This window comes from Pteropus medius, unplaced genomic scaffold, assembly GCF_902729225.1.
Source record: "Pteropus medius unplaced genomic scaffold, Ma_sr-lr_union100, whole genome shotgun sequence".
Classification (NCBI taxonomy): domain Eukaryota; kingdom Metazoa; phylum Chordata; class Mammalia; order Chiroptera; family Pteropodidae; genus Pteropus; species Pteropus medius.
In genome coordinates, this window is record NW_024351072.1 from 1,428,468 (window position 1) to 1,441,575 (window position 13,108).

At 33.9% G+C, this 13,108-nt stretch overlaps 1 protein-coding gene across 4 annotated transcripts in view; it reads right to left on the bottom strand.

The window, feature by feature from the left end:
* The window catches only part of WDR44 (WD repeat domain 44), a 130,364-nt gene that overhangs the window by 103,135 nt on the left and 14,121 nt on the right, over nucleotides 1-13,108 (bottom strand). For all 4 annotated transcript variants that reach the window (XR_005648589.1, XM_039842506.1, XM_039842503.1 and 1 more), the window contains exon 2: nucleotides 3,328-3,361. Coding sequence is in view for 3 of the 4 variants with exons in the window: in XM_039842506.1 (XP_039698440.1) it covers nucleotides 3,328-3,361 (34 nt within the window). In the remaining variant the exon portion in view is untranslated. The remainder of the gene's footprint in view (nucleotides 1-3,327; nucleotides 3,362-13,108) is intronic.

The following is a 13,108-nucleotide window of genomic DNA, read 5'->3' on the forward strand; positions in this document are numbered from 1 at the left end:
ACATCTGTGTAGATATATATAGATTCTCTCCCAGAGATGTTTAAGGTCCAGGTCCTACCCCCAGCATCTCAATCAGGCTTTGGAGGAAAAGCAATGAAAGTCAAGCATGTTGCCTGCAGAAAACCAACACCAACTCAGCTAGACTTGAGACAGTCTTTATTTATTACTGCTGGATTTGGGCTGCCCCATTACTAAAACACACTACCTACTAAATCTCAGCTTTTCCATCATCAGGACATTTCTCTAACCCCTACCTATCACAACCTCCGAAAAACACTTCCTTTAAAAAGTGTAGTAGATCATTCAACTTCTAGTAATTCACACCACTCCATCTGTGTTGGATATCAGAAAGCTGCTTGCACCCTCCTCACAGTATTGTTATCAGATTTGAGCTTTTTAATTTCAATACGCACATCCTACAAGACTAACTCAGTTTCACAAATCATTGTACAAGTGATCTACACTCAAAGAAATTTTCATTATCTACTAAAAAACATTAAGCTAAAAATGTCAGTCATTAAAAAGTCATGTCACTTCTAATTTATTGTGAGGAAGGAGAAGCATTGGGTCAGTGATAAAAGTGAAATCTAAAAAAAAAAAATGTTTTACAGATGTAACCTCCACTCTTTTTGGCTGAGAAGAGAAAACAAGAAACAACTCTTAAATAGTTGTCATATTCATACTTCCATTCCTATCAACACTGTCCCTTTGTTAGAGTCTTATGTCTTGCCATTCTAAATGCCTCTTAACAACTCTCTAAGTACTTAGTATCTTTCCTCCAACAAAGTTCTTCCACCTTTCTACCATTTTTTTTAAATTCCCCAGCAAAAAAAAAAACAAAACAAAAAAAAACAAAAAACCCTGGACAGCTGTAAGACATATAAAAATTTACTTTTTAAATGTCTTTCTTCAAAAATTTAAAGCCCAGAGTTTTTAACCTGACATTCAAGGCTCTTCGAAATCTGGCCCCGATTTATTCTTCCAATATTCCATGACTGAAATGTTTATATCGGTCACAAGTCTTTCAATGCTCCCAGCAAATTATATGCCTTTGTATATTAAGTAGTTCATACTACTGCCTGACACACAATTCTTTCCCAGTTCTTCTCTAACTATGCAAATCTCTCCCAATTTTCAAAGCCCAGTACAATTCTATCTCCCTCTTGAAACTTTTCTCTCCTATTCCAGGTAACAGCACTCTTATGGTCACTCTGTCTCTCCCTTTCTTCCTCCTCCAAATTCCTTGTGGCACTTATGGTCTAGTCTATTCTGCAAACATCAATACCTCATATATCATCCCTTCATATACATGTCTCTACTATGTTAAGAAAATAATCAAAAATCAGGACTACATCAAATTTTTCTTCGGATCTCTTAAGATATCAATACATATGCTGTTATACATAACATGCATTCAACAGTCTGAGTACATCCATACCACAGAATACTACTTTACATTAAAAAGGAACAAACCATTGATACATACAACAACTCAGATAGATATCAATCCTCTGAGCCAATCTCAAAAGATCACATACTATATGATTCCATTTATAGGACACTCTCAAATGACAAAATTATAGAGGTAGAAAACAAATTAGTGGCTGCCTAGGGTTAAGGATGGTGGGGAGGGGGAGGAGGCGGGTATGACTTTATAAAGGGGTAGCACAAGGGAGATCTTTGTGGTGATGAAACAGATCTGCATCTTGATTGTGGTGGTGGTTACACAAATATACACACGTAATAAACTAACATAGACGTATACACTCATACTGTACTAATGTCAAATTCCTGGTTTTGATGCTGTACTATAAGTAAGATATAATCACTGGGGAAATGGGTGAAAAATACACAGGACTCCTGTACTATCTTTGTAGCTTCCTGTGACTCTATAATTATTTCAAAATACAAAGTAAAAAAGAACAATATCTAACTTCATATTTATTTACTAAATATGTTCATTTCTATCTAATTTTATTCAAGTTAAGGATAATCTATAATTACTGAGATAAAGTAGATTCCCAAAAGCTATTTGTTATAATCTAAAAATATCTTAGAGCTAAGCATAAACAGCAATTGTCTCTGGATATCAGAACTGGGAGGTGGAGGAGGATGAGGGATGATGGGAGGGAAGTTACATTTTCAACCATCTACTTTTGCAATGAGTGAATTTTAACCATGTCTATATCTACTTCTCAAATTGTTTTTATTAAATAGAATACAAAAGGTTTTTTTCTATAAAATATAAAGAATAAAGAATTATGATTTAACCTTTCTTAAGCATTTAAGAAAAAGAACATTGTTACCATTAGTTTTCAATTCTCTTGTATATCCTTTTTTATTTCTATTACATTCTTTCCCTCTTAGAGATGACTGGTATCCTAAACTCTGTGTTTATCTTTCCTCCACTATTCTTTATAGTTTTACCATACTTGTAACTCTAAATAATATATTCTGTAATTTTCCATGTTTTTGAACTGAATATAAATGTAATCTTACTGCATGTATTTTTCTGTGAGTTGTCCCCTCTCCCACTCAACACTACGGTTCTGAAATTCAACCATGTTATTCTGTATAACTGATTCATTCATAACCATCGATGTAGAATATTCTATATGAATATACCACAGTTTATCAAAGAGATCAATATTCAATGTGTATAGAAAGAAGGTAGGAACACTGGAAGTGGGAAAAAAACCCAGCATGTTTCTTCCATGCTCACACAGCACACACACAAACATATACAAACATACACATACAGAAAGTATATACCCAGTTTAATGTAAAATATCAAATATTAAAGAATATCTATTTGGTGATAGTCCTGTACTTAAAATGGCTCTCAGTGATATAATGTCTCAATAACAAAATCCTTTGCTTAGATATAAGGCTGGGATTGATTTTTATATAGAGTGATGATACCAATACATGTGCCCATAAGAAGTATACAAGTGTTTTGGTTACTCTACATTTTTGTCATGCAAGTAAGTATTCTTTTCAATTCACACACACATACACACACACACACACAATAATCATCATCACATACACAAATACAAGTATGTTACAGTATACTTTTATTCTAAAAATTATAAATCTAATAAAAATTAGTGGAAATCTAAAAACTACTTATAGTCTCTTCTTTAGAGCATGATATTTAATTAGGTATTTCTAGAGTATCTAATCACACCTAGTAAGATACAAGGACAATATTATTTAGCAAAAAATAATAGAAAGCAAAAACAAGGAAAATAATTACGTAAGAGAAAAATGAATGAAAAGTGTACATGATTTGTAGAAACGTAACTTTCAGAAAGCATAACTTACCTCTAATGTTGAAATTCCAATCTTTTCTGGAGACCTGTTCAGAAATAAAAGCAAGGTGGTGTTGAATAGTGGAGGTGAGAAGGGAAATAATTCTATACACTTATTAAAGACAAGCATATATTTCCAAAAAAGTGTATTTTTTGTGATTGAAAAAGTCTCTGTGCATAAAGAAGATACAGAAAACATGAAAAAAATAAAGAAAATTAAAGTGACCCATAGTCTTACCATGTAGTGATTTCAGTATGTATCTTTTGCCTTTCTATATATATGACATGTAATACTATAATAAGCATCTTTGTAAAAATTTTGTGCTCTTCCATGATAAATTTCTTTAAAGTAAATTCTTCTAGAAGTGGAAGTGCAGGTCAAAAGTATACACACTTTTCAGCATTTTGAAAAACTCAAATTGCCCTCAGAACAGTTGTACCAGTTCATACCCCCACTGCTCTGAGTAAATGTTTGTTTTTAAATGAATGTTTTTAAAACTGTTTAATAATTTGACAGGTAAAAGTATATCTCATTGTGGTCTTAATTTGTACTTCTTTGATTTGTAGTGTAGATGAAAAGTTTCATATGCATTAGGCATTTACATCATTGCTTTTGAAGAAAGATGCCCAGTTTGTGTTGACACAACTTTGTGCTGAATGGCACTTTCAGGATCATCTAATCACAGAGCCTCTTTTTACAGATAAAGAAAAGGAGGTGCTGAGAAATTAAGTGATTTTCCCCAAAGTCACATATTTAGGTGCAGAACCAAGAAAAGCATCAAGTTCTACTACCATGCTCTTCGCATGCCGCATTGAGTAATCCATATTTGGTACAAGAATCCTTGACCACTAATCGAAACTTAAATGTGATAAAAATTTTGCTTTTGCCAGACAGAAAAATCAACCCCTTTCTTCAACAAATATTTATGGAATATCTACTATGTACCAGCGACTAGAGATATGAAGATGAATAAGACACAATTCTAGTTTAGGGGGGGCATTTTAAGGCTTGTTTAAAAAACAAAAAAAGTAGCTGTATAAAATAATACCTGCCATTTAACTGCAGTGCCCGGACAATATAATTTCATGTTAACAAAGGACAAATTCCAGAAACGAAAAATTTTATGTCCCCAATAATTTGGCTTCTCTGGCAAACCTATACTGCTATGTAACAAAATCCTGTTTATCCTGAGGTGACAAAGACCAAGGATACTCCACACAAAGGATTTCTAAAATAATACAAGTGCAATCAAAACAACAACAGAATTAAAAAACAAAAACGAAAAACCTTGAAGGGGTTCAAATTTCCACATATTGGCACACATTCTAAATGTCAATCAGGAAAAAAAAATCACCTGCCTCAGAGGCGTAGCGATAAGAGGAAATGAGATTTTAAAGAACTTAAGGCCCATATGAGGTAGAGAAGGGAAGAAAAAAAAATTCTGCCTTCTCCATGACCCTCATTTTGAGAAATCTGACCAGGGTTTTTAGATGTCTATCCAAACAATCAATTAAAACAAAAAAACAGAACAGAGAATCACATTTCTCCTTTGTATGTAACTGGTTTCATAAAGAGCAGACCGCAGACCAGTACCAGTACCAGTCCGTGGCCTGTAAGGAACACAGCCTCACAGCAGGAGGTGAGTGGCAGGGGCTAGGGAGCAATGCTTGAGAGCAAAGCTTCATCTGTATTTGCAGCCACTCCCCAGCACTAGCATTACCACCTCATCTCCACCTCAGATCATCAGGCCTTAGATTCTCATAGGAACACTGGTCCCTGGTGCCAAAAAGGTTGGAGACCGCTGGTAAAGAGCACTTTCTGGCTGTTGAGTCACAGGATCTGAGTGATAGACCAATTATTGACACACATAGAAATATTTCAGATTGGTTCTGGTGGGGCTTTACATATAACAGAGAGTAATTCATTACTTCCTTTTAAGAGACAAGGGGTCATAGCAAGAAGAGCGTGGATTTTCAAGCAGATGAACCTTGCTTGAATATTGTTTCTACCATTTATTTACCCTGTGTGTGATCATGATCAAATTAATTTCTCCAGGCCTCAATCTCCTTGGTAAAAGGGACTAAAACCACCTACTTCATAGGATTGCTACAAGAATTAAGTGAGAGAGCACATGGAGCACACGAAATAGGTGGTAGTTTCTTCAGCAGTTTTGAATACTCCACTGAAACTCACAAATGATGAACTTCACTAAATTTCTCCAAGGCACTTTGGCAGTCTGTCAGTAGTGGAGAGCCTGAGACCAATTTCTGGAAAACCAAAAAGGTACCCTAAAGCCTGTCAAGCTCTAGCCCACTTGACAGGGACATGAAAAACACCAGATTATATCCAGCTGGTGGTTAACATGGGATCATACTTGTATTTGGTGATGTCATTAAACAAACAAACAAGACATTCATGTTTGAAACATTTTAAATGTTATGAGTTGTTAAGGTCTTGGTAGGTAGTAAAACATTTCAGATTACTATCATTTCTTCCAGTCTAAATAAGCCTAAAATTGTCTTTAACGGGGTAGTCTGTAAGACCGGGATTCTTTTCTGATACATTTTTATCCATTTATAGAACATCAGCATCTAGTAAAAAGTAGAAGCATGTCTATAATTAGCAAAGTTGGTTAAAATGATTTCTATCATGTGCCAAGATGAGAAAACAACAATTCACTCACAGTAGGAAACTGCAAGTCATTATTTAGTATTCCCACAGGAGGCACTCTCAACAGAAGCCTTGTAATAGTAAAGCAATGGTTAACATTTATTAAGCAGATGCCAAAAATTGTGCTAAGACTGGACTTGCTTTAGCTTTAGTCCTTACTATGTTCCTATGAAATAGTTTATATTACCTTCCCTATTTTACACAACAAAAAACTGAGGCATGGACCAGATTAGGTAATATAAATTGTATTGCTAGTAAATAGTATGGCCAGATTTTGACCCCAGGCAAAGTGACTCTAGGGCCCACGCAATTACTTTGCAATACTGCCTCCTTTCTGGGTAAAGTCTTAAAAGGTGGTGGTTATGAAACAATTCTAAGTAGTGTTATGAATGAGCACAAAGTAAAGGCAATTAGTGCTGCTTCTTGGGTTGGACTAAACTGATTAAGTGAGGGGCTCTGAATCCTGATCTGCCTTTAACAACTACAATTAATGCCTAATTTTTGGCACTGCTAGGGAATAAATAATAAAATGTTCCATAAATAAAATTTCCAGAGAGATGAAGCTTCTCTGAGTGCAAAAATTCTGAAAATATTTTAATTATTTTTGAATTTCAAATTTCAAAAGCCTTGTAAATAAATAAGTACATTATAGGCTAAGCTTTGCTGTTTCAGTAATCGTTTCCTTGAAAATAACTTGTTAAACAAAGGATATATAATTTCCCCTTTCTTACTGACTCAGAGTAATGATCATGCTCAAATACCACACTATATTTTAATACTCTAATGCTCTCCAGGGACCCTAAGGTGCAGGGGATTTATTTGCCTTCACACTACAGGACCCTAGACTACTATGTTCAGAATGTCTGTGTTTTGCAGTTTTGCATCTCCTTCTTCTATTTAAGTGGTCACTTCTTACAACTGGCCATATGCCTGCCTTTAAAAGCTTTCCTCTTCCCACTTCTCTTCTAATCTTTGCTTCAGATCTGCATTGAGCTGGGAAACCAGGTTTTTAAAAATGGAACTGCATGGTAAAGGAAGAATCCAGAGATACCGAGTGAGAATTTCCCCTTGAGACGTTTTGTACATGACTCTATTGTGTACTTTGTGGTACTTGATTTTTATTTTTATTTTTTTTTACTTTTCAGAGGATGTTTTAAGTGATTATTTCTTATTTCCAGCTGTATAAGAGAACTGTCATTACCAAAGAAGTAGCCGCCAGATAAGTGAGGTGTCACTAATCTTCAGTATCCCCAGATAACCACCCAACTCTTCTCTGTCACTTAGTCTCTAACTTCAAAGTAGAGAAGATAACATTACACTAGTTAGAGTGATTATTTGCCTAAAGAAAACAGCTACAGTCATGTACTGCATAACGACGTTTCTGTCAATGAGGAGCTGCATATAGGACAGTGGTCATGTAAGATTTTAACTGGAGCTGAAAATTTCCTATTATAAGGTCCTAGCCAGCACGGCACATTACTCACATGTTGGTGGTGATATTGGTGTAAACAAACCTACTACACTCCCAGTCCTATAAAAGTATAGTATGTACAATTATGTATGGTACGCAATACTTGAAAATGATAATAAATGACTGTTACTGGTTTATGTTATTTACTATACTTTTTATCGTTATTTTAGAGTATACTCTTTCTACTTATAAAAACAGTTTCCTGTAAAACAGTATGCTGTGCTACACTGGCAGCGGCCTCTTACATCTGTTTAATGCATCTCGATTGCATCATTTTCTCTTGTGTTTGATATGATCTCATGTTGTTTTGTACTAGTGACATGCTGTATAGGTTTGTAGCCTAGGACCAATAGGCTATACCATATAGCCTAGGTATGTAGTAGGCTATACCATCTACATTTGTGTAAGTGCACTCTGATTTCACACAATGGTGAAATCACCTAACAACGCATTTCTCAGAACAGATCCCTGTTGCTAAGTGGTGTATCACTATATTCATATTTGAGTTTGGGGACAGGAGAAATAAGGAACTGGAAGTCAAGAAAATTAAGTTCTACTCTTGGCTTTCCCATCCAACTAGCTGCAAGACCTGTAAGCAAGGGTTTTTGGAGTTCTTGCAATTTTAGGAAGTTGTAAAACTCTTCATTAGTTTGGAAGTGAAGATATAATTTATACCATGATTAATGATCTAAATTTTATACTGTCTGCTTACCTTTAAATTCAAGATATATTATAGTAAACATGGACATAATCCTACACACACAGAAGTATCTAGTTGCATCTAGTTAACTAGAAAAATATTCCTTCAAAATTTTATGTAGATACTAAATTGAACAATTATATTCCTCCTTTTTACAGGTTAAGGTGAGTAATTTTTCCATGAAAAAGTCCAAATGTCTATATAAAATAACTCTTATACCCCATACAAGTGAGAAATCTTTAAGAAAACTCTGAAGTAACAGGTAGACATATTTAAGTACTGATGGTATTATGTACTTTAAATAAAACCTAACAAACCAGAATGAGAACTTCAGAAGTCCAATTTTCGTTTCAAAAGATTTTATCACAGGGCATTTTTTAAAACAGATGTTTTTGGTACATTTAAATATCTGATAACCAAAATGCTTAATTTAAACAATAAACGTTAACATATTTTTAACTTTAAAGTGCTAAACTTCCTTGATTATCTAATAACATAAAACATCTTCTAACATATTAATACTAACTAAAAACACAGTAAACCTCTGATTTTCCAGCATAGTCTCAGAAATTGAAGATGTTGTCTATCAATGGTACTATTAAATTTAAACATGAAAAAGAAGCAATTTCTGAAACAGCTTCAAAATAAAGTCTGCTTTAAACAAGTACTGCTTTAAAAAAAAATATGGCTTAAAGGTAAAATACTAAAATTATTTTGTGTGGCTTCCACATAGGTTTTGAATATAAAAGTAATATTCAGATGAGTACTTCAACAACTTTCAAAACAGATAGAATATTTTAATTCATTATATCCTGTTTTCTATAAAAAAGTTATTTTCATTCATTCACTATGTTGAGTTTATACTAACAAATATCATGTTTGAATATAAAATAATGTGTAACAGATGATTTCTCCAGTCCCTAACTATTTAGCATTTTAAATTACAGGAGTTTTTCCAGGTGGGTGAAAAAGGAGAAGAGATTAAGAAGTGCACATTGGTAGTCACAAAATAGTCATGGGGATGTGAAGTACAGCATAGAGAATATAGTCAATAATTTTGTAATAACTATGTATGGTGTCAGATGGGTACTAGATTTATTGGAGTGATCACTTCATAAGGTATACATAAATGTCTAATCACTTTGTTGTACATTTGAAACTAATATAATATTGTATGCCAACTGTAATTGAAAAATTAAAAGAAAAACATTATTGAAGAGAAAATAAATTATAGTTTTCCCTTCGCCGCTACAGTATTTGTGTTCAATACCAAGGCATTTTAATATCTGCATGAACTCTGACCTGATCCAATGATCACCTTTGGATACATGAGGCAAAATTTCATAAGAATAATAAGATCATTACTCCTAAAGGTAGGTGCTTAGTCACTGGGATTTGGATCTGATGACAATAACTGCAACTTACCCAAAAGTTAGCCACCAAGTTTCCATAGGAAGCAAAATGTCAAATCCTTCATAAACTCTGACACAGTACTACAATCTATACAATTTCAGTGAAAGGTACAAATATGCAAGCAATACAACATTTTATTAACACTCTTAGCTCAACTTTGGAACTTGTTAAACCTGATTCTCTAATTTAGTAATGTTGAGAACAGTATTTATTCACTTTACAGAAACAAAATCAATCTAATAGAAAATGCAGAGAAGTAAGCTATTTTTAAGAGATTTGGGTGCAACATAATAACTATGGGTTTTCTGTCATAAGTGTTAGAAGTGAGCATACTACGTATTGATATTACCTAATGTTAAAAGTTATTCAATTTTTTTTTTCAAAATCCTAAAAGGATTTTTAAAAAACCAGTCATAAGGGAAGAATAAATTTTTTTTAGTGTTTGAAGGAAGCTTAAGAATCATTTAGGCCAACTATCTCATTTCACATGTGAAGAAAATGAGGCCAAGAAAAGTTAAATTAATCCATTAATTTTTTAATTCATTAATCCATAAATTAATCCATTAACATTTAGCTACTGTTTATCATGTATCAGCACAGTGCTAGGTAGTCACTGGGTATAAAGTAGTAAACACAGCAGACTAATCTCTGATCTCCTAAAACTTATGCTAAGATCAAAGGCCTCTTTAGGACTAGGACTCAAGTCTCTTTGCTGATTCTAACAACCCATGCAGCCTGTCAAGTTATCCTAATAACTGTAATACCCCTTCATGGTTTCACATGGTTAGGTGGCCAGTCACATGAAACTGGCCATTTATTAAAGCCTTGATTAGCTAGAAGTATCACCACAAATTTCCCAGGGAAGGCTTAGGAGTCCCAGAGACTGAAAGGGCAACTTGACATCCATCTGGATATAGAAGGGTTGTAAGTTTAGCTATGTAGTAAAAGAACATGATCTGGAATCAGGAGATATGAGTTTTAGTCCTGAATCTGCCAATGACAATGTATACGACCATAAAAAATATTTTGGGATAGTTTTTCCAACTTTTACTTATGGCTATTTCAAACATATACAAAATTAAAAATAATATTATTAACTCACATGCACAGCATATTGACCGTGTTCAGTAATGGTCAATAACAATACCCCTCCCTTCACTCCCTTGTCAGATAATCTGAAGCAAATCTCCAAAAGTATTTCATTTCTACCCATAAAATTTCAGTATGTATCTAAAAAAGATGTATTTTTAAGAAATAACCACAGTACTGTCATCAAATTTAACAAGTCACCATTTCCCAGATTGTCTCATTTTCTTTCTTTTTTTTTTTCCAGTTGGTTCATTTCAATCAATATCCAAATAAGGTCCATATCAGTTGATATGTCTCTTTCCATTAACAGGTTCCTCTTTATCTTTTATTTCTTGCAGTTCATGTGTTGAGGAACTAGGTTGTTCATCCTGAAGATTTTTAGGGCAGTGAAACTATTCAGTATGATATTATAATGATGGATACATGTCATTATACATTTGTCTAAATCTATAGAAATGTACAACATCAAAATGAACTCTAAGGTAAACTATAAACTTTGGGCGATTATGATGTGTCAACGTAGGTTCATGAAATGTAACAAATGTACCACTCTGGTGGGGGATGCTGATAATGTGGGAGGCTATATACATATGGGGAGAGGAGGTATATGGGAAATCTATGTACCTTCCTCTCCATTTTGCTGCCAACCTAAAACTGCTTTAAAAAAAATAGCCTTAAACAAACAAAGAAACTAGGTTGTTCATCCTGTATAATATCTCATGGTCTAAATTTTGTTTATTGCATCTCCATGGTGATATGTTTTAAGAAATATTTTAAATGAAAACAGACAGAAGAGATTATAGGGATGGAATGGGCACATATCCAAGGAAAATTGAAAAAACCTATCAAAACAGTTATTAGAAAGACTGGTCTCAAAATGTGCTAGGATTTTAAAAATACTAGAGACAAAGCTTGTCTTTATTTTAATTTATATTCAGAACAAGAGCAAGAAAAAGAAAGCACAGGTCTGCTTATATGTGGATGAACAGTATAATGTTAAAGACTGCTTCAATTCTTTTTATTCCAATTAAGATTACTGATAGTCAAACCAGACAGGGGAAAAAAAGTGTAAGAATGAGGAAATTGAATCTCAAAGCCTTCAAGGAGATAAAAGTACCCAGCTAATCTAAATGAGTTCAGTTTTCCTATCCCAGACAAATTATATCCCAGCATATTCTGAGAATTTACAGAGCTGGATCCTTATCTAAAACCTTTGAAGAATCAGGGAGGATGGAAGAGAAGTAAAACACTCTAATAGTCAACACTGGAAAGCAGGTAAGATGTTACAAACTACAAACAGATTCACTTGATGTTGTCAATCCCAAGCAAAATTCTTAAGCACTTTGTTAAATGGTTTAAAGGCCTTAGTCACAGGGAAAAAGATAGCCACTAAGAGTCAGTAAGCATTCACAGAAAGCCAATCCTGCAAGATTAACTTAATTTTTCTATGAGGTTACTGGCCTAAAATATATAAGCGAATACTGTACACATGCAAAAACAGATTAAAGCACTAAATTTTATAACGTTCTTGATATCTTTTTAGATGACAAAGAGATGTAGACTAGAATACACTTAGGTGGGTTTGTAACTGGCATGACAACATTACCCAAGGTGTGATTAATGGATCAATGAGAAACCATAAGAAAATATCAAAAAAATTTTCATGTGCTCTATCCTACTGATGTCCTGAAAGAGGACACCGATGGAATAGCTATCAAATTTGCAGATGACCCAAAAGCTGGGATAGGGATAGGGAGGATACTGGCTGACAGGATCCAAAAATATTCAACAGGTTAAAACAATGGGCCAAACCTTAACAGAATGCAATGTAGTTGGATAAGTGTAAAATGCATGATTGGGGAGATATGACTTAACAGTAAAGCATGTGAAAACATTTAGGTATTGTTGTTGATTGCTCAGAGTAAAAGCCTGTGATATGGCTGCCAAGAGCTACTGTGATCTTAGGCCAAATTAACAGAACTATTATGTCCAGGGCAAGGAGAGTGGTAAATTCTTCTTGACTTCTCACTGATAAAAGCACACTTAAGAATACTGTGTATCACTGGGATACATTTTAAAAGGAACACTGATAACATAAAACATATTTGAAAGAGAGAAAGCAATTTGGTGAATGTTCTAGAAACTGAGTAGACAATATAAAGAACTAAGGATGGCTAACCTGGAGGAGGAAGAAATGAATGCCTTGACTTTTTGAATTTTAGATTTATTTTGGAAAGTACAAGCAGTGAAACTTGCAGAGACTAATTTTCTTGCTAAAGCTTATGTTTTAACTTTTAAACTGTTCTTCTGTATTTCATATGTACAAAAGAATACATGTAGCATAGATATGTAATCATAAAGTGTAATAAATAAAATGAACTGTGACTCATCACGTCACCTGAGAATGAGAAAAGCATCCAGAGCAGCGCAGCTACTGTGTGCTCTAATTC